The sequence below is a fragment of the Podarcis erhardii genome, assembly GCF_964252035.2.
Source record: "Podarcis erhardii genome assembly, chromosome: 14".
NCBI lineage: Eukaryota > Metazoa > Chordata > Lepidosauria > Squamata > Lacertidae > Podarcis > Podarcis erhardii.
In genome coordinates, this window is record NC_138503.1 from 22,082,100 (window position 1) to 22,105,463 (window position 23,364).

Consider the following 23,364-nt stretch of genomic DNA (forward strand, 5'->3'; position numbering starts at 1 on the left):
TGGCCAGCATGACTAAGCCACTTCTGGCGAAACAGAGCAGCGCACGGGAACGCCGTTTACCCTCCCGCCGGAGTGGTACCTGCTTATCTACTTGCACTTTGATGTGCTTTCGAACTGCTAGGTTGGGAAGAGCAGGGACTGAGCAATGGGAGCTCATCCCATCGCGGGGATTCAAACTGCCGACCTTCTGATCAGCAAGTCCTATCTGTTACATATAATGCTACTCCTTCATCCTTAAAGATGATGATTAAGATTCCCTCGGCACACGTCTCATGGTCTTGAAAATGATCCTACTTCTTCATGCATATAATGTAGACTAATTTTACAGCATCAACCCAAATATACAGTCACTCCATTTTGTATGAACAGTCATGAGCCTTTGAAAGTTGCCACTGGTAAGGGGGAAAATATATTTATTCTATTATTATTATTATTATTATTATTATTATTATTATTATTATTAATTTATTTTACCACCCTTCATCAAAAGATTTCAGGGCGGTTGATAAGATAAATTCTATGTTATTATGTTATATTGCATTAAACAACAACAACCTTATAAGCAAACTGGATGAGAATGGCCCCTGTAAAGTGCAGCTGGATCTATTGTCTCACTCTATTAAAGGCAACTGAACCCCAGGCCACCTCTGTGTGGGAGAAACATTTATTGCAAGTAAATAGATCTCTTGTCTCTTAGCTGGGGGTGGGGAAACTAAGCTTGAAATAATTAAAGCTGCTATTGAAGGATTGTGGGCTTTAGTTCCCCCCTTTACAATTAAATAAGGTCCTAATTAAAGTAAAAAACAAAACAAAAACAAAAAACTTTAGATGGGTGCATGTTTTGTTCATACATGCCTGAAGTGTTTACCTAGCTTTCTATGAAACCTTTTGGAAGCAGGTACCCAGAGAGGCAATGAAAGCAGAGGGAATTAAGGATACTTCCTTTTTGCAAATTAGAGTGGAAGTGACTATTTCCATCATATACTGGATGACTATGTGAATATTCATAGTGTTTATTGATTGCTATGACAGAGCCAGTTCCAAAACTGTTTTATGTTCAGACAGCTGATGCTCTTCTGAACACCAGATGCTTGGTATTATCAGCAGGTGATAGAGGTGGGCATGAGGATAGATTGCTCTAGTGTGCCCTGTCTGTGGACTTCCATGAGAAATTTGATTTGACCACTTTTGGCCAACAGAATACTAGGCTTAAGTTGTCAATTATATGAACAGTCTATGGCAACTGCAGGCCTATGTTCCATTTGATTATGAGTCTACATGTCAAAACAGGCTTTTGGGCTGGCTGTGCAAAATATTTACACATATCCTACCCTGCTGCAATTGCAGCCTCTGAGCATGTTTTGGTCTGGTTATGCAGCAACTTGGGCTTGCCGTTCGGAAGGTCAGTGGTTCAAATCCCCGCGATGGAGTGAGCTCCTATTGCTCTGTCCCAGCTCCTGCCAATCTAGCAGTTCAAAAGCACACCAGTGCAAGTAGATAAATAGGTACCACTGTGGCAGGAAGGTAAACGGCATTTCCATGTGCTCTGGCTTCTGTCATGGTGTTCCGTTTGCCAGAAGCGGTTTAATCATGCTGGCCACATGACCCGGAAAGCTGTCTGTGGACAAATGCCACTTCCCTTGGCCTGAAAGCGAGATGAGCGCCGCAACCCCATAGTCGCCTTTGACTGGACTTTGCCATCCAGGGGTCCTTTACCTTTTACCTTTTATGTAGCATCTAGTAATCAAAGTTAGATTTTTATTTTTTTATTTTTAAAAGGCATAATCAATATTACAAAACATAAGAGTACAGTTGTATTTTCCAGATGAATAGAGAGTCAATAATGTCACAGAGACTAGATTATGACACATAAAGGAAATCTCACCAAATGGCATCTTCCTTACCCTTGGAAATGTGTAATTTGTGAGTTATTTTCACTGCAGTAGCCAGTCTACATTTTCTCGAACCACAACAGGAGTTTAAGTTATGTACTGGACCAAATAAGTTATCACTGCAGCCAACATCCATATAAGAAGTTCCTTAAATCAGAAAGTTGCTGTTTGATCATCCCACAGATTCAAAAGGGCAAGTTGTGGGGAGGCCTGAATGGAAAATTTAATTTTTTAAAATATATCTGTAAAAAAGTCAGTCCAAAATTTAGATGCCACAGTGCATTCCCATTGGAAGTGGGAAAATGTTCCTTTGCTACTGCAACCACAACAACCTGTAGCGTATTTGAAATCATATGAGAAACTGCACAGAGGTACAGTGCCACCTGTGCAGAATTTTTAAGGAATATTCCCTTACATAAGTTGAGGTTGATTTACAGATTGTAGGTGTCCATATTGCATTCCACTTAGGGACATCTAAGCGGAAGTCCTTCACACAGGTAACTTTAAAGCCTTCTAATGAGCCTTTAGAAATATGAAGAAGTTCCTTATAAATGATAGACCTGGGATAGCTCAGTTGGTAGAGCATGAGACTTAATAATTGTGGGTTCAAACCCCATGTTGGGGGTTGTACTTAGATGATCCTTGTGGTCCCTTCCAACTCTACGATTATATGAATTTATAACAGATACCATTTCTTTGCCTAGATTACCCAGATTTAATAAATCCTTGAAATTTAGTGAGAGGTCTAGTCTCTTTTGACTCAAGGGCAGGATCAGCCTGTAATTATTGTCACTTATAGATAAATAGCCAATTAAGCCCGAATTTTCTACGACTAGCCTGACTTGCTATGTTCTGTAACTTTGATTATTTTGTTTTGTTTCATTTGTAATTTTGATTTTACATAAAAACAAAAACAAAGTTAGACTACATATCAACATTTGGCTTCCATTCCTAGCTATCATAGACCTATGTATCAACAGTTTTTATCCATCTTCATGAACTTGATTTTAAAAGAAAAAGCCACTTTACCTAGTAATATTACAGTGTCACGTGGCAATAAATGTTAAAGGCTATTGATACTTGCACCAAGAAAGTACTTCCTTTTCGTTTCCCTTGAACCTGCTTCCATTCAGATTCATTAAATCCCAAGTCCTAGCATCCTCAAAGCAGGAGCGGATAGCCTACGACCCTCCCAATGTTGAACTTCCATCAGCCTCATCCTCACTGCCAACAGTCAGGGATGATGGCAACTATAGTCCAGCAATATCTGGAGGGCTACAGTTTAGCCACCTGTCTTAAAGTAACTTCTCTCTGCTTACTGTTTTGATGATTGTTCACGATTTTATAGACCTCTGTCATACCCCTCCTTGTTTGGCATTGAATTTCCATCCTGGTGCACCTCCTCCTTAGAGCAATCTGTGAGCAAATTGCTCAGTATTATTCCTTAATGACGCATAATTTTATTTCTTATGACAAGCTGCTTCAACGTGTTTGTGAAAGGCATGAGCTGCTTTTGCTGGCACTGATGGAACCCTTCATTATCTTTTACAGGAATTGCCTATCTTGGAGGCATCTGCAGTGCGAAGAGGAAGTGTGTTCTTGCAGAAGACAATGGGCTGAACCTGGCATTTACCATTGCTCATGAATTGGGACACAAGTAAGAGGTCACCATTATATTTGTAGCAGTGTCTGAGGGTGTTGTGACTAGGGTTGTCCATACAGACTATGGATTGCTGCTGTTGTTGCAGCTAGTATTCCTAGTGAAATTTCATATTTGTTGTGACTGGATGGTAGTGAGTATTTCTTAAGCAAAGCGTAAGTGAACTTCCAAAGAAAACCAAATATTTCAGTGAATCTAGTAAAATTAGTTCAACATTTCCCAAGGCAGTCTCTGGATTTGATATTCGAGGTCATTTTGAAAGTTCCCACCTTTAGATTAATTGCCTTAAGGAATTCTAAGAAAAGGCAAAAGAGTTTCTGTAAGACCAGCAGAAGAACAGCAACATTTCTTAAGCATGCTTTTGTACATTGCTAATGTACACTCTGACAATCGATAGAACATTTATTATAGATGAAGTTTATATTTACACAAAGGCAGCATTGACTGCCCCTACAAACTTCAATCATTCCTCTACTGTCCAAAAGGCTTCTGGATCCAGCAAATAATAGCAAATCAAAAATGCGTTTTTAAAAATCCAAATGTGAATAATTGTTGAAATGTAGAAACCTAAAATGTTGAGTAGCATATAGGTCTAACTAAAATTGCTGGTATAAATTAGTTGCGTGTCGAGGTCCCCAAGCCACCCCCCAAATAACTCACAACGCACACTTAATTTTTGTTTAAGGTTTTTGGCATAATTTTGGCCACAACTTTATTTAAATACAAAACCGTGAGTGGTTGTTTAGGCATTGGTTAAGACTATCTGCCCCTCCGCCTGGGGACTTAACTGACTTCCGGGCACCACCGAAAGACAGTGCGGGGGAAAGCAAGTCGGGGAGAAATGGAGCTGAGCCACAGACCCTCAATTCTCATCCGCATGCTCCCCGAAGGCTTGCCGGCCCTAGTCCCATTCCAGGGATTGGACAAAAAGATGGCAAGCCCCAGGATTCCTTTAACGGAATTCCCTTTCCGCAGCAACCATGAAGGGGCAGGCCCAGCCTATCCTAACCCCTCCTCCACCAATTTATAACCAATGCCTAACCGCAACCTTACAAGTTGTGACGATTTGCTACACAGTAGGCAAAAACCAAATGGCCCAGCCAATCAGCCAGATGGACAAAATTCCTACCAAGCCCCTGCCCCAACGGCAGACGACCCCATGACAGGCATAGCAAGGTCAATGCAACAACCCCTTACTCAAGGGTGGGTGGGTGGGTGATCCGTTGCACGCAGCAAAGAGAAAGCTCCAGGCTGCGTGCAGAGTATTTAAACATTTTACCCCTCCCACCAAAATTGCAACATAACTTTTACCCCAGCAACCCAGTGAACCAATCACTGCCCCAGGCCAGCTTTAAAGACCCTGCTTGGTAACAGAGGGGTGGCTCAGCAGACCCCACCGCAACACGTGCTCTCCATGAAGGAGAACACGCTTTATTAGTTTTGAAGATATGTATTTAATAACTTAAAAAAATTAAACAATGCAAATACATACCTATGATTAAGCTGTGTCTTAGTCATGTTGGTCATTGTGATACGTTTGATGGCTGTCTGTCATTTGCAGTATTCAAAGTTGGCAGTGCTGCCTGAAGCCTGATAGACCGTTGTTATAGAGAATGCATTGCTGTTGCACTGTATCCTACAAATATCCCATAAGCATAGGTTTGTTCAGGCTCGGGGCACACAACTATCTATCTATCTATCTATCTATCTATCTATCTATCTATCTATCTATCATCTATCTATCTATCATCTATCTTTATTTATTTATTTTAGCATATACTGATCTGTTAATAAAAAGCAACTCACATTGGTTTTCCACTGATAAAAATGACTATGTATGTTGAGCTTAAGGATAAAGAATTTCAGTAGTTTACATCACTGAAGTAGATGCTTTTAGGTAAAGGTAAAGAACCCCTGGGCAGTTAAGTCCAGTGAAAGGCGACTATAGGGTTGCGGCGCTCATCTCGCTTTTAGGCCAAGGGAGCCGGCATTTGTCCACAGACAGCTTTCCAGGTCATGTGGCCAGCATGACTAAATCACTTCTGGTGCAACGGAACACCGTGATGGAAACCAGAGTGCACAGAAACGCCATTCACCTTCCTGCGACAGCGGTACCTATTTATCTACTTGCACTGGCGTGCTTTTGAACTGCTAGGTTGGCAGAAGCTGGAACAGAGCAACGGGAGCTCACCCCGTTGTGCAGATTCGAACCGCCAGCCTTCTGATCTGCAAGCCCAAGAGGCTCAGTGGTTTAGACCACAGCGCCACCAATCTTTCTCGGCTAGGAGTTATTGCCAAAGAAGAAGAAGATGCTTTTAAGGAGGATATTTATTTTATATACTTTGCAAGGATTCTTGCAACACAGAATGTCAAAGCAGATGCAATATTATTTATGAAACCATCAGTGCACATGCCCCAGGAGACTGCAAACTATTTTTTTTGTCTTCAGGGATGACCGCCAAGGAAACAGAAATAGTTGCCAATTGGGCAACTGCAGAAGCTTGTGCTGATGCAGAAGCTGTAAGCTCAGATTTCTCCTTGTATGTGAGCAGGCTTATTTGATGGTGGAAAATGGTTTCGGAAAATGTTCGTCGGATACGTTTGCCTTACCATGGCCTTTGACACCTGAAATGTGTGTTTACAGGGGCCCCTCTATTCCTGTGATTGTAATCTCTTTAAACTGTTTTTAATTTTGTATCTGGGACCTGCTGGAGATGGGTGGGTAAATAATAATGATAGTGGTGGTGGTCGTGGTGGTGGTGATTATGGTGATGCAGCAGATGGCATCAGATACCCATACCATCCCTACAAGTGACTGGTGGTGAGCTAGAGATACCACCTTTTCTGGAGCATTGAGAGGGCCTGTGCATGATGTTGCACAACATCCGGGGTGCGGGGTGGGTGTGGCTCTGAACATTGAGTCCAGCACACTTTGGTGAACAAAGGAATGAAGAGCAACTACATGGAATCTAATTGCATGTATGTTTACCCAGAAGCAAGTCCTTTTGGGATCAAAGGGGCTTATCCCTGAGAAAGCACGCACAGAATCACGCCCTTGGTTAGGAATGCAGACTGAGGTGCTAAGCTAGGGGTGCTGAACCTTTGGCCCTCCAGGTGTTGCTGAACTACAACTTCCAGCAGCCCCAGGAAGCATGGTCAATGGCCAGGGATAATGGGAGTTATAGTTAAGCAACATCTGGAGGGCCAAATGTTCCCCACATCTGTGCTAAACCAACAGCTTTAAGGAAGAAATGGATTTTGAGGTTGGGAATTCCTCTTCTGTCTGTTAGCAGAACAACTAGAATAAAGTTGATGAAGTCCAGAGAAAAGAAACTTTCCTGATAACAAACTGAACAAGAATAGGGTATAATGAGGAGAAACTTATTTGCAGGCTTAATTGAGAGCAGGGAGACATATTCAACCACACAAACTGAGGTAAACCTCCTCCTCCCTCCTGCCACCTGCCAAATCTCAACCATCTTCTCCCTTCCAAATGACTAGAACCTCCAGACAATTAGAGTCCTCTCTCAGCCAGACCAGTAACAGAATTAACCCCTTAAGTCACACAGTGAATGATTCTTGCATTTGTCCTTCCAACATTGTCCCTTCAGCTACATTTCCCACGAACCTTCTTCAGAAGTCCCAGGACTGACTTTATGAACTTCTGCAAAAGGTCAGAAAAAGAATCAATGATTCTATTTTAAACTCATACACTTGCATACCACAAAAACTAAAATGAAAAGGGACTAAGGGGAAAGCCCTCAAAAGAAATCATTGGACACAGATCTGCAAACATTTTTACTGTTTGCATGGTCCTCATGATGCATTACCTTTTAATAACCAATATTTGCTTTAAAGTGAATCTTTAAGAAGAAGAAAATCTTTGCTGAGTTTAGAAGCAACTTTTACCCAAATACATATTTTGAATACTTAAAGGAGTGGGTGACGTTTGTATGGGGTTCAACATCATGCCTTCATGTAAAAATGAACTCCACTCATAATAATCATAATGCTTTTGAGGCTTATTGTACCTGATAGTGTTCAGTAACTGTAAAAAAGAAATACGTGGCTTCTCAATTCTTGATGGAGTACTTGGGGCAGGTACAGGAAATATTTCAACTCCTACCAGACTTGACAAGATGAAAACGAATGTCCTGTTCCCCTTCCGTTGACACTGAAAGGCGGCCGAGCCAAACTGGGAATGGTTTCAACAGAAGTGAATGATGGGAAGCCTTGTTTTTATTTGAACCATATGAACCAGGCTGTTATATCAATTCTCAACCTTAACAACACACTAATCTTTGAGTTGGAGGGTGAGAACACCATTGTTCTGTGTCAAAAAGATTTTGCAGAAACTAGCTCAGTAGTTTTCCAGCTTCTGAAGAATCCACATTTATCATCACCATCATCAATATTATTATTTATTAGATTTCTTAGACTTGGTTTACAAAACAGTCTCAATGTGGTGTACAGGCAGTTTAAAACATACAAAATATAAAAAAATATATAGCAAGGACACACAACCATTAAGTTTACTATACTAAAACCACACCATTCCACAAAAACCTGAAACACCACTCTCATAACTTCCAGTTAGACAGATGCTGGTAAAAAAATTAATAATCAATCCATTAATCTCGGGATCTGGGTAGGTACTTGTCAGCCAAGTGTTGGGGTTGTGTATGGCTTTATAGGTTAAAACCAGCACTTTGAACTGGGCCTGGAAATGAATAATTAGCCAGCACACTTGGTCCAGAATTGGTCATACGTGGCCAGACTGGCTGGGGCCCATTATCAGCCTGGCCACTACATTCTGCACTGCATTCTGCAGTTTGCAAACCATCTTGCAAGGCAGTCCCATATGTTATTATAGTAACTTTACCTGGAGGCAGGTATTTTGGCACCTGAGGCAAACCACAAAATGGTGTGCCCCCTCCCCACCAAAGAAGGAGGGGCGAGTGAAGATCTGCATCAGCACACCCATTTGAAATCTGTCTCAGAGCCACTTCCCTTGTTACCTTAATGGCCTGTGCTTAGAGGGCCATTACCTCACCATGAAGCTAACCTGGCTATTCCAGAAAATGAAACTGTGCTGGATCCAGGAATTAGAAGGGGACTCAGGCACATAGACCCACCCACATCCTACAACTCATAACAGTATGCTTGTATCTGTAGTATGGTTATGTTCTTGTTTGTACCTGGTGCCTTCATTACATATATTTAGGTGTCAGGCAAAAAATGTTCCTCTACAATTGGCTTTGGCCAATTAAGCAATCTATGGCCTCTTAAACTGTAAGGTGGGTTTATTGTTTTTGTTGGTTTCTATGTTATGTGTTTTTCTGTTTTTATATTGTAAAATGCCCTGCGATCCTTGGATGAAGGGCAGTATAGAAATATAATAAATAAGATAAAAATAAGATAAAATATATATATACCCGGAAATTCCAATGGAGAAACATAATTCAGCACATGTATTATGTCTGATGAAAAGTTAGGTATCCTCCCCCCAAAGTTCTTTGCCAAAAATACCTAATCTTCCATATTTGTAGCTTTCAGCAAAATCTCTTGGTAGAGCTTCCTGGTGTGGGTTAAAAGGGTAAGATGTATTGCTGCTTGACAGGAGGAAAAACAAATGATGTCTGTTCAGATCAAAGTTTCAGTTTTGGCATTCACAAACAACCTCGGCTGTTACGCTGTGGAAAAAGTGAATGAGCTTACTAATTGATGTGTCGGATTCTGAAATCCTCCACTCGTGTTGCTTGGATTTACTGCAAAAACATTGCTACAGACAGCTGCTTTATAAAAAGTTTCAGACAGGGTTTATTCTAATGAATGAATCCATTAGAGAGTGGATTAGTATATACATGAAACATCTCCTTGTGTATTGAAACTATAGATTCTCACATTGCTCTCTTTCTTTCTTTCTTTCTTTCTTAAAACCCTGTTCTTAAAAAAAAAACCCGCCTCCTATGGAAGTTGGATTTTTGGAAGGCCACTTATTTATTTATTTATTTATTTATTTATTTATTTATTTATTTATTTCATAAAATTTATACACTGCTTGATTGTAAAAAACCTTAAAGCGGTTTACAGAAAGATAGAACAATAAAATCGAGGAAAAAATAACAACCATACAAAAGTTAAAATACTAAATTGGATTAAAATTACCTCAGCTTTTAAGCATCTGGGTAGCAGGCTCCAAAAAGAGTACAGGGAAGGCGTCTGCTTGATTTCAATAGGCAGGGAGTTCCCAAGTGCAGCTGCTACTACACTAAATGATTAAGTTCTTACAAATGCAGAACGGGTATTATATGGCACCTGTACCACTGCCAGTTCCGGCAATTAAAGCAGTCAAGTGTGCACAGGTGATATTTAGTAACATATGAAAACACTCATAACCAGCTAGTTTGTGAAAATCCAGCATCCACATTACTAGTTGTTAAGATAAAGAGGAAGTCCATTGACAATGGTTTTCAGAATGGAGGCAGGCACAGAAACATGTGAGAAAGAACCACATTATTTTGGTCCAATATACTTTATAGTCCACCATTCTTTCAACACTCTTCCTCTTGATGCTCCTGAAAAGCAGAGTTTGGAGAAGATACAATCCTCTCCTGTCTTATCCCCACAAACTGGTATATTGCTTCTGTTCATGGAGCCTGCATTTAGTGGTGCTATGGTTAATTGATTTGGAAATCCATATTTTTTAGTTAGGCAGCACCAGATAATGGTGTTATTTAGATGCATTTGGAAACAGATTTAAACTATTTTCCTTTGTCTAGACAGAATAATGGACAAAGGGCCCCTCCAGACTGTTGTTTTATTGTGGGTGTATTCTGCAAGATGTTATTGATTAATGGTGGATTTATTCTGCAATTAATGGTTGGTCTTTGATGCTGCGATTTATTCTGCTTTATTGGTTGGTCTTTGATGCTTCCCCTGTGCTAACATGTTTTTGCTGTCGGGAGAGGGCTATAGCGCAACACAAGCAGAACAAAAATAGACCAGAACATTTGTGGCATAGAAAGTTATGGGAATTTGGCAGGAGGTAACAGCATATGCACTGTGTGGAAATGAAACAGTGTGACTGCCTAAAAACTTTTGCAGGTGCAAATGGTATTGAAAGTGGGACTGTGTATGACCACTCCAATAGCATAATGAGCACAGATCATTGTGAATTTGCACTAAAAAGGAATGAGCCCATAAACTTTACAGAATGTTTTATTGGCCAAGAAAGAGAAGGAAAAAACTACATGGTTCCATGCAACTTCTGATGGGTACCCTTCCTGCCCTGAGGCTTGCACACAAGTATCTTCATGTAGAGCAGAGGAATGCCATGGTCTAAAGCAGTCTCCTGTGCAAGTCACAGCATCCCTAAACATTGACCATGTTTGCTGGGGATAATGAAAGTTGTAGTCCATCAATATCTAGGGACCTAATACAGATAGGTAGCCGTGTTGGTCTGCCATAGTCAAAACAAAACAAATTCCTTCCAGTAGCACCTTAAAGACCAACTAAGTCAGTTCTTGGTATGAGCTTTCGTGCGCATGCACACTTCTTCAGATACCTAAGGTTGAGGAAAGGACATTCTAAAGTTTGAAACTAACCTATTTAAGCACCCCAGACTGTGGGTGCACCCTCCCACACACATTTACCAGGAACCATCTCTAAACTCCTATCCCAATTTTGCTTGTAAGGAAATGTATCTAAATTACTGCAATCACTGCACTCAGATAGGGATGTAAGGAAGTAGTGATTTCTATTCTGCCCTGTGTTTGCTGCAACCAACACTCTTTCCCACCCACTACAGTCCAGCTTCCACTAAACCCTACATTATTCATCTTGCTATCTGCTATGGCCAAAATAAACATAATTATTTACATAATGTTTGTGAACTAAAAAAAAAATTGATAGCAAATGCTGCTTGTTTTTGCTTGCACGATTTCCATTTCTGACCTCAGACAAACATGTGAATTGTGGCAATTTCCATTCCTGTTTCTGTTTCCAACTGAATTTTCTGACATTACTACATGGACCGTCCTCATCAGGCATAGAATCAGGGAACAGAGACACGCAACATCTGTCCCTGCAGTTGCCAGCAACATGAAGCCTTTGGATTGGCTAGGCCTAGTATTAAATGCCACAGGACAAGCATTCTGCCAATGCCTGCTCAAAAGAGCAAAGCCTCCTGCCTGTTAATCTCCACACTCCAGCACAAGCCTTCACCCTCCAGCAACAGACTGCAGGGACCTTGGGTTTAGGCACCACACATTCCAAGCCTTATTCTTAGTTCAACTGCCTTTGGAGCATATTGAATCGGACAATCTCATTTGCCATCTCTCTCCCCTCCCCACTTTTCATCGCTGTGTAATTATTTCTTACTCCCAGGAAATGGGACCGCTGGGACCCCTTTCATTAGCTTGCCATTTCTGATGCATCTTGTTGAACTGAAGGTTCAGATGAGAGCTTAGGGAGCTTGTGTCTGGAAGACTTTGTCACGCAGAAGTCTGTAGGAGCAGAGAAAGATGTCAGAACACAACCACAAGCCCTGAGAGTGACTTGTCTCCAGCAGTTACGAGGCCTGTACCAAATTACATCCCACTGCACACAACCTGTGTGTGCAAGCTGGAGATGATAGAACGTGGGCACACAAGTGAGTTTTCTCAATTCCCCAAGCAGGAAGTTGAAAAAAGCAATTATCCAGATGTGTGAAGTGCAGAGATTTGCCTGTAATACATATTAAAAAATTGAAATATTTCACAAGGGACCCTTGGAACAGCCCAGAATAAATGGGAGGGAGATTCCGGTATCTTGGCCACCACAAACAACAAACTGGCTGGTGGCCATTTCTTTTCTTTAGGTTTCCTGGTTGCTGGCTTCACTCAGCGTTGCACAGGCTACGTTGCAGACATTAAGCCAAATAATGAAGCAGGCCAGAGAGAGGATTTCTGGAATGTCATGACGACGACTTAGGGATGTTTGTTTTAAAACAAACAAAAAATCCCTCATGTTTCCCCTAGAGGTATGTTATGGATTTTAGTTTGCACTTACAGATGGCTGTCACTGCATGAAAAACAAAAACTAGAATCTCCTTCTGAGATACATGATTCTGCATTGATAATATGATATGCAGTAACTCCCCTTTTAACTATGATTTCCAAAGACACATACTGCAGAAATTCTGCTGGCACAATATGTTGAGGTTCCTAAGAACAGGCATTTCAAGTGGCGATAACAAACTAACAGAGCAATCCAAACTATAGGAAGCCAACATAACTTACGTCAGGGCAAATCATGCCGGTATAATTTACCTCTATTCCAGATTCTGTCTAGGAACAGAGCTGGGTAGATTGTGCCAGTGCTATTTACTGTTACTCCAAACTTCATTTGATAACAAGGCTACTGTCAGAGCCTGGCAGAAGGAAAACAAGCCTTTAAAGTAGTTTGACTTACACTACCCCTTTTGCCAGTATAGCTTCCTCTGGGTTGTTAGGCCACATGACTGAGTTGAACAGAGTTTGGAACAGAGGTGAGTCTCCCCCTGACTTGCCCTGCCCTGCTGCCTCCCTTCCTCCAGTACACTCCTTTTTCGGGAGTTGCCATTTCTTGACATGTGTATATTCCCTTAATACAATAGGTTAGTTTGAGGTCTTTCCACTGCACTTCACTTCTTTCCACTGCACTATACCCAGCCAGATGAGCGGAGTATAAATATATTATTATTATTATTATTATTATTATTATTATTATTATTATTACTACTATTACTATTACTATTACTATTATTATTACTATTATTATTACTATTATTATTACCCATGCCTGGGAAACCTCTTGAGTACCCTACCTCTGCCCATGTACTACTTTGATTTTCTGCTATTTCTATTGGACATCTAGGGTAGCATATTTTTTGTCCTTTTAATTATTCATTATTTTACCCATAGAAGAATGGAAACACATTTTCAGAGTTCATTTGTACTCTGTGCTCAGCTTGACAACACTAAAAAAGACAACATTTGGTTCTTTTTTACACTGTGGCTTCATATTTCAGGGTGACATTTGCAAACTCCACAGATATCATCACTCTGACAATGGCATCCGGGTTGCGTTTAATGTAAGGTTGCCACTTGGGTGCTTCTTATCACCATCTGTTGATTTATTTTCTAATTATTTATTTAGAATGCATTTCATGACATCATACTTTGCTAATCATTCTGTTTGCACAAGCATTTCAGCTTGCTAGATGAAATTAACCCGCCCGCCCCCCTTCTGTGTTGTTCTGGGGGTTTGCCAACTGCTGCCCCCAAACCAATTGTGTGGGTGCAGGGGAGGAGAGAGGAGAAAATCCAATTGCACAAGTGGGATTCCTTGCACTGGGTTTCCACTGACAAGGCTGGTTAGGTGAATCCCAGCAACTGGAATAAAGGAAGTTGCCTTATACTGAGTCAGTCCTCTTTCTCAGCTGGCCACCTAGTTAAGACCCAGGATGCATTCTGACTTTGGGAATACAGTTATACCTTGTATCACAGTACTATCTACACTGACTATCTGCAGTTTTCCAGGGTTTCAGACAGAGTTCCCTCCTAGCCCTTCCTGGAGATGCTGGGGATTGAACTTGGGACCTTCTGCATGCAAAGCAGATGCTTTTCCACTGAGCCATTGCCCTCCCTCTCATTTGTTTTCATTTCCCCCATTGAATATAGCCCAGTCTTTCTCTTTTGTTGGCTTCAGGCTATTGAGGTTTAGACCTTTGTGGCAATTGGGAGAGGCCAATGCTAAAATTGCCTAGATCATGAATCTTGTGTGAAATCACAGGCCACACTAACTCCACACTTCACCACCCACTTTCCAGTCTCATGCAGTAAATCCCAGCTACCCATATTTCCCTTTATCCACCTCTGTGTCTTTTGTGTGTGCCTGCCTAATCATAGAACAACTAGGGGAAACTGCAAGGCAATGTAATGAGCAAATAATCCCTTTCTTTCATGCCATCTAAGCATGCTCTTCAGCTGTTGGCCTTAGAAGCAGGAAAACCTGCTAAACCTCTGGGACTACAGAAGCCACGGTGCTTCAATTAAACATCCACACGTATATATGTAAGATTTGCTTTCCTTGAGAAACAAGGCATGCATCTTTACCTATTGCACATGCTAACTTGTCTTGCATCTGCAGTATGCACACTCTGCAAACAGTTGCACGGAAAGCATTCCTGCTCTACTTGGGTTTGCGTCATTGGGCAAAGGAGATTACTGCCAACAAAGGCCATGATGGATTGAACCAGAACCATCCTGGCACAAAACATCTGTAAGCTTTGCCAGCTCATTATAGCCTAGCTATTCCGTGTGTCTTTGGCTTACTCAGCAGAATGAGCCCAAGTGGGGGTAGACAGCTGAGCTCCAGTGCTGTTGATTAAACTAAGATTATTTTGGCTAGGTTTCTCGAAATGTCTCAGCACTCCTCGCATTTTCCACACAGTTCCAGTATGTTGAAGTAAAACTCTGCAAGATGCTTATAAACAATGCTGTTTTTCTGGCACTGGGACATTTCGCTGGGAATGTTGGACACATACTTCAGGAAAAGCTTAGAGGAAGGGGGTAGATTTGGGGAAACTTGTTCCCCGTGGAATACAGAAGTCACCAGATTCTCTTCCCACCTGCAACTGGATAAGATGCTAGAGGGCAACAGTTGCTGCAAATCGTGGTCAAAAGAAAAGAAGGTAGATTGCTTGACTATTAGAATGTAATGCAGACATCTACACATCCTCCAACCATTATTTATTAGCTATCTTCTGATCACTAATAGTAGCCCCCATTTGACATAGAAGCCAATAGGGAAGGGTGTGTCCAAACAACAAATCTGAAAGGGGATATATGTTCCTGGCACTGATACAATCCCAGAATTAACAAGCAGCTACATTTGTTCTGGGGGTGCCTGGAGCACATCTGACCTTCAGATCCACTATTTGGGCATACCCTTCATTATTGCCTTCTATGGCAAATTGTTATTTGTGTTGGCAGGCAGAGGAGAGGATATGGACAGAACTGTGCAGGTAACTCTGTGGACGCTTTGGACTTGTGTTTGCTTTTTTTCAAAGTGACCCCACTTGCCACATGGCAAATTGCTTTTGGAATTAAAGGCCCTTTTAGAAGCAGTTGGTGATACGGCGTTGGCCTGATGTTTGAGGGGAGATAGTTCAAAAATCCAGCTAGGTGTAGCGAAACCCTTGGGTACACCTAAAGTAGCTTTTAGCTTATTCTCCTGCTTATGCTTTTTTACCCTTCATTGTTTTTGGTTTGGTTTGGTTTTCTGCTTGCCAAAGCAGTTTTGTGCAGAAGATCTCGACTATATGAACAGAAGTGCATGCAGGACTTACTGGAAAACATACCTATGATATATTGGGAGTAAAGCAACAATGTTTGCAATAAGATACCTGAAAGAGGGGGGACTGGCAATGGACAGAGAGGCAATCTATTCTTCTCTTGGCGATTCCTTCTTGAGTACATGTAAATTGTCTTTCCTTGGGCTTTTACTTCCTTCCTGCTTCTCCTCTGAGTCAGTTAGTGTTAGACTTCTTTTTGTTATAACCTCATGTCTCCATGATGGCCATATTTGAGCTTGCACCCACAATGGCTTTGTTTGCCAGAAGTAATAAATCTTAAGTTTCTTTATTCTTTCAACCAGCAGTCTTACCAGACAATATATTTCTGCGCTCTGATACCAAACTCCAACATGATGGCATCACTTAGAACATGGGTAGGCAAACTAAGGCCCAGGGGCCAGATCCGGCCCAATTGCCTTCTAAATCCAGCCTGCGGACGGTCCAGGAATCAATGTGTTTTTACAGTCCTTTTATTTAAAATGTACCTCTGGGTTATTTGTGGGGCCTGCCTGGTGTTTTTACATGAGTAGAATGTGTGCTTTTATTTAAAATGCATCTCTGGGCTATTTGTGGGGCATAGGAATTCGTTCATTATTTCCCCCCAAAATATAATCCGGCCCCCCACAAGGTCTGAGTGACAGTGGACCGGCCCCCTGCTGAAAAAGTTTGCTGACCCCTGACTTAGAAGATATGCAAGATCCCATCCATTTACAACTTAATACCCTCAAAATGTGTCTGTTGTTCAAGATATGTCAGCTTCCCTCGCCTTACACTGTAATTCAACTTAATATCAATACGTTCCAACAAATGTTTTCCGAAACAAAGGTATCTCTTTTCAAGTGGCTTATTCATTCTCTTAGGTTATTATACAATAACTTGATTTCATTAGCTCTGAGTTTTATAGGCAAACAGGCAACCCGCCGCTGCTTGCCAATTTCAATTTTGGATTCATCTTATACAGTATGTCTTGTTTTGAAGTTGTTTTGGAGATACCAAGCCATCACCTACAATTTCTTCTGTCGCCTTCTCCCTGTGGAGAAGGCAGAGAAGACTGCACAGTGCACTTCTAAAATAGTTTATGGAGCAGCCAAGCCAAATGGCTCTTGGATTTTGAATTATCTTTCCCAGCTGCTCTGATACGAGTAATAATGGAGAGCTGGGAACTATGAGGGGCTGTCAACTGGAATGCAGCCTTTCTCACTTCAAAAGGAAGTAAAAATACCATTGATGGGCAGGCAAAAGCAGTTGGGACATGGACACAGCTGAAATTTCATACCCTTTTGGTGTTAGACTTCTTGAGCTGGAGGATTTTGTTGCCAGCAAATGAACTTGCGCATAACGTTTGTTGGATTACAACAGAGCTTGGAAGCTGGCACCTGCTGAGGAAGCACTCTCCTGATGAATAAAATATCCATTTTGCATGCTTGTAGGCAATGGAGAGAGATTAATTCATTAGAGTGGGGTTGAGTTTCTTTACTCTTAGTATGTATCAAAACACCTGTCTGTAGGCATCATATTATGTTGGCAGCAGAGGCGATCCAATACATTTTTCTTCCTGAGGTGAAGGGCAAGATGGCTGCCACCCTACCATTCCACACACAGAAGCCTATTGAACTGGCCGCTATGTCTCACTTCAACACAGCAAATAGAATTTTTCAGAAAATTATGTTGTTGTTACTCTGTTCCATTTCAGTGCAGAGGAAACAAAATACAAATGGGGGGACGTAATCACTTATGTTACATTTACAGACTGAAAGCATTGCATTCACTGGATTGATTTCCATTCTGGACATGGGGCAAATAAGGAAAGATCAGCAACTTCTGTTTTTGACATCCCTAGTTGGAAGCTCTGCTTTCCTGACCAGGCAAGGAAAGAAAACCAGTCCGGTAGTAATGAAAATTAGGCCTAGGCAATCCAGAGGCCTTATACAGTGGTACCTCAGGTTACAGACGCTTCAGGTTACATACGCTTCAGGTTACAGACTCCACTAACCCAGAAATAGTACCTTGGGTTAAGAACTTTGCTTCAGGATGAGAACAGAAATCGTGCTCCGGTGGCACGGCGGCAGCAGGAGGCCCCATTAGCTAAAGTGGTGCTTCAGGTTAAGAACAGTTTCAGGTTAAGAACGGTCCTCCGGAACGAATTAAGTACTTAACCCGAGGTACCACTGTATGTCTGTAAGTCACAGGGGACACTGCTGCATGTCCCATTTTCCTTTTATGCCTGAGGATGCTAAGCAGGCACAGTCCTGGAAAGGAGCCCCTCAGCCTCCTCCTGTGAGGTTCCAAGGGTTGTATCCAGTGCTAGTTCCATTCAGAATTGACTCATTAAAATTAATGGACCTACATTCGTTATGTGCATTAATTTAAGTGCGTCTGCTCTGAGTAGAATTAGCACCAGAGACAACGCCCAATTCAAACTCCAGCTTCTGTGGTGTAGTGGTTTGCTTACCCGCTCCTCCACATGCAGCTGCTGGGTGACCTTGGTTGGGCCAGTCACTCTTCTCTGAAGTCTCTCAGCCCCACTCACCTCACAGAGTGTTTGTTGTGGGGGAGGAAGGGAAAGGAGAATGTTTGCCGCTTTGCGACTCCTTCGGGTAGTGATAAAGCGGAATATCAAATCCAAACTCTTCTTCTTCTTCTTCTAAACCAGGGCCCTTCCTTCATTGCTTCTTTTCTCACACATGGGTGCCTGAAGATTTGTCGGGCTAGGCATTTCAGAGCCGAAACACTTTAAACATATTGAATCAGTTTAGCAACTGGCCTTCTTCCAGTGTTGCAGCTTCAATATGAAACACCAATAAAAATTCCTAACATTCGAGTCCACTGAGGACTGAAGAGTGAGTAAAAAACACCCCAAAAAACTGGGGTGGGGGGGAGTCTCTGCACTGGAAAGGCAACTTCCAACTTGCATCATACTTGGCTCTTGCATCAACAGCAGGATGCGTCGTAGGTGGAGCTGCAGCTCTTTTGTCCTTCAGGAAGCTTCAGCTATGCTTCACGTTTTTCTTGGCACGTTGGCCCAAAAAGTAGATGTTTCAACACAGCTCACCATAAAACTTTTATTGGGGTGGGAAAATGGCCTTGTGGCATTGGATGGAAATCTGCAATGACCCTAAGGGGGAAAATACAGCTTTAATGGGACAAAGAAGAAGGGCTTATGTAACTGTTTGTGAGTTTTCATTGGGAAGAATGTTCTTCTGCATCGTAATCACTGGGAAGGCTCCCATCAATTTTTAACAGGAGTTCTGGTCAAAGCCTCAGGGCAGTAGCTAGACTTGTGTGTGCGCTGCGCTAACCAGTTCCAAATTCTGCACAAAGAAAGGCTAAGTTATTTGACTGGGTTAACTGACATAAGTTAAGCAAATACTGTGCATGTTGTTTATTTGCATAGTGTATCCATGTAGTTGCTTGGGGGGGGGGGTGTAGTTCTCCATAGGGAGGATAAGGCAAGTAGAGCACTGAAGCCCAGCTTCTGGACCACAAGAGTCCTATTCAGACATTATCGTTTGCATATACAGCAACAAGAGCAGGGTTCAGATCCATTCCGACTAGCCCAACCCAGTGGCACTCGTGCATACAGCATGAATGTCTGCAAGGGGGGATTTTTGCATACAGCAGTACATGCAAAGGCTTCCACACAACATGGAACTGCAACTGTGCAGAGTTCCAGGTTGCATGGAAGCCTTCACACATACAGATTTGTGTGCAAAGGCCCTCTCCCTGCAGGCATACATACAAACATAGATCATTTTATTTGTATGCCCCTTTCCATAGTTAAAACCATGCTCAAGGTGGCTTACAACATGAAATTGTGTTTACATAATTACAAACATAACAAAAGGTAGTTATAAACAATAAATAAAATATCAAAACGTACACAGCCAAATTAAACAATTTCCACATATATCATGCTATGGCCTTTTAAATGTGTTTGTGGGAGGGGGTGGTGGTTGTAGCTTTGTTTTAGTTTTATTGTGTATTGTGTATTTTACGTTTTCATTTTGTTATGTTATGAACCGCCCTTTGGATGAGAGTGGTATACAAATCATCATCATCATCATCATCATCATCATCATCATCATCATCTAAAAGAAAGGTGCAAAATATCAGTAACAGCAACAATCCCCCTCTCCCGCTGGAATCAATCAGAGCCACACCCTCCCAGGCCAGGTAGGAAAAGGCCTGTAAGGCAGTGAGCAAGTCTTCCTGGACTCACAGGCAAGATGGTCTTTGGCCATTCTCACAGGTGCTGGGGTAAGGTAGTTGACACATGTGATAATGGGCATGGAACTCAGGAGGGTCTCTTCCTTGCTCCCATGTTGCACTCCACAGAAGGTATAAGTCCTGGATAAACTTCTAAGTCCAGCTTGGTCCCCGTTTTGTACTTTCACCAGAGTATGGCATGTACATTTTCCAGCTTTGTTGCACTGCTGTAAGAGCTAGAAAAATGGTCTCGTCCCCCGGAAAAAAACCATGCATGAATTAGTTAAAACTACATACAGTGGTACCTTGGGTTACAGACGCTTCAGGTTACAGACTCCGCTAACCCAGAAATAGTACCTCGGGTTAAGAACTTTGCTTCAGGATGAGAATAGAAATTGTGCTCTTGCGGCGCGGCAGCAGCAGGAGGCCCCATTAGCTAAAGTGGTGCTTCAGGTTAAGAACAGTTTCAGGTTAAGAATGGACCACCGGAATGAATTAAGTACTTAAGCCGAGGTACCACTGTAATGAAGTTGTGACTGTGTTTGATCTGTGAGGTAGCTTCTTTGCACAGACAAGTTGTGCTTTATGCATGCATGAGCTAGCCTGTATGTGATATAGGACACACTTTCCTTTAATTTCAAGGGTGAATGGGTTGAATGTAAAAAAATTACTTTAACTAAGAATGTTAATCTGATTTGATCCAATAGTCTCAACCTTGACATCTGCCCATTGTTTCTAGCCTTTCTAGCAGCTGCATATGGCTGACTTCCTACCATTTTCACTACTCCTGATTAGATTAACTATGAAGAGGCTTGTGCAAGAAGAAGAATGTGTGACAAGAGAAAGCAGGGACTCATTACAATATTCCTGTTTAACAGACCCTTAAAAATAAAAATCCCCTCTATTCTGTTTTAGGAAATTCCCTATGGGAATATCTAAGACTAGTTTTTCCAAAGGAGGAGAAGGATGAGTGTATTTCATACCAAAAGCTTCAGACCTGTGATCTCTGGAAAGATTTTCAAATGTGCTATTTCTGGAATTATTTCAATGAAGAGTGAATGGGAAATTTGCTCTGTTATTTATTCGTATTTGTTCATTATTTTATTTTAAAGCAGCAAGTGCTAGCTACCAGCACTGATTAACAGTCATTTTTAATTACATGCATAGCCGTGAGAATATATATGCTGATTGAATGAAGGCATCCCAACTCAAAGCACAAAGGCAATTACTGACAAACCGCCCCCCTTCGCTTTAGCCTTTTAGGCATGAACAGATGTGAGGAAAAGACAGAGACCTTTGTAAAGTGGCTCAGAGGAGCCGCTTTCCCAGAATTCCCTTTAAAATGCAGCTCATTGGAGGCAAGGATTACATGACCTCAGTTGCAAGGGTGCTGCATTGTTAGGTAAGGTTTGTGGGCCCTTTGCTGCATTGAAAAGAACAGTTATTCCTAAACACACAACACAGACCATCAGCCATTAAGAAGCAGTTTTGTTTTAAATAATAATAATAATAATAATAATAATAATAATAATAATAATAATAATTTTATTTGTACCCTGCCCATCTGGCTGGGTTTCCCCAGCCACTCTGGGTGGCTTCCAACAAAGATTAAAAATACATTAAAATGTCACACATTAAAAACTTCCCTAAACAGGGCTGCCTTCAGAGGTCTTCTAAATGTCAGGTAGTTGTTTATCTCTTTGACATCTGATGGGAGGGCGTTCCACAGGGCAGGTGCCACTACCGAGAAGGCCCTCTGCCTAGTTCTCTGTAGCTTTGCTTCTCGCAGTGAGGGAACCACCTCGGTGCTGGACCTCAGTGTCCGGACAGAATGATGGGGGTGCAGACGCTCCTTCAGGTATACTGGGCCGAGGCCATTTAGGGCCATTTGAATTGTGCTCAGAAATGTACTGGGAGCCAATGTAGATCTTTTACATGCGTTTCCCTGTAACTTGGTTATTGGCTATTATCAGATTACTCCAGACCTACCAAGTCAGATGCAGCCCACTAACCTAACAATTGCATTAATGCCATTCCATAATTGGGCATAATTGTGGCCACAAAAACCCAGGAGCAGTGGGAAGACCATTGGACTTAGAGCAGAGAGACTTGGGTTCAAATCACTGCTCAACTATGAGGTCATTGGATGGTCTTAGGCCAGCCATTATTTCTCAGCCTGATCCTATTCACAGCCCATTTGTTGTGAGGTTACAAGGGGACAATCCCATTTACACTGTGTTGAACTCCTTGGAAGAAGGGATGGGTTGTTTACCTGCCTGGTTTTCTTGTTGCTGTACAAGTTTTCATTTTCCATCTACGTAAATGTGCTCAGTGTGATCTCACTTTCAAGTTTTTGAAGGTGGTTTTACAGCTAATTACTGCATTTAAATCTGGTGCTCCTTTAAGTACAGAGCCTTGCATTGTGTCCAGGTCTTTACACAAAGGCACCATTTGAGGCCATTGGCTTCTGTGTTCACTCTTCCATTGTACCTTGTGATTGCCAGGTATTAGCCTTGTACCCTGTGTAGAGTTACTTACCTGAAAGATTTCTTTCCATTAAGCTAGCAATGACAGACAGAAATCCTCAGTTCTGCATCCTGGATCACTGATCCGAGTGACATTGCTGTGCGTAGGGAGCCCTGAAACAGCTAGATTCTCATTTCTGTTAATGTAGAGCTGAAGGTGTCTATCCTGGCAGAATTGGGACCGGAGTCAAGGGGGAATGTTGTGGCAGTTCCACAAGAATGGGAAATCCATGAAGAAGACATTGCTGCCAGTTCAGTGGTACCAGCATGCAAGCCAGTCTATGGGACTCTAGTGTAGCCACAGTTTGGATTATCTGGCTGAAAAACTCTTTTCCAGTACTTCAAATCTGCCATCTCTTAGAAATAAACAATATATTGTTACTTTTTGAAACTGAAATTGAGAAACTGCAAATGGAAGTGTCCCATTCACAGTATTGGTTTACTTATTTCCTTTTCTTCTCTGACAGCATGGGGATGAGCCATGATGATGACCACTTGTCCTGTGCTGGAAGATCTCACATCATGTCTGGAGAATGGGTGAAGGGAAGGAATCCCAGTGACCTATCCTGGTCTTCCTGCAGTCGTGATGACCTTGAAAAGTTTCTCAAGTAAGAATGCTGTTGTCAGCAAAGCCTTTGAATCACAAGACACCAGTCTCTTGTCTTCTCTGCAGAAATGATGAACAATTTTCAATGGTGGGTG

The 23,364-nt window shown here is 41.8% G+C and overlaps 1 protein-coding gene across 3 annotated transcripts in view; it reads left to right on the plus strand.

Moving 5' to 3' along the window:
- ADAMTS17 (ADAM metallopeptidase with thrombospondin type 1 motif 17) overlaps positions 1-23,364 on the plus strand; it is a 172,489-nt gene that overhangs the window by 69,141 nt on the left and 79,984 nt on the right. For all 3 annotated transcript variants that reach the window (XM_081838768.1, XM_081838769.1, XM_081838770.1), the window contains 2 exons: positions 3,444-3,549; positions 23,130-23,270. In XM_081838768.1, coding sequence (XP_081694894.1) covers positions 3,444-3,549; positions 23,130-23,270 — 247 coding nt within the window. The remainder of the gene's footprint in view (positions 1-3,443; positions 3,550-23,129; positions 23,271-23,364) is intronic.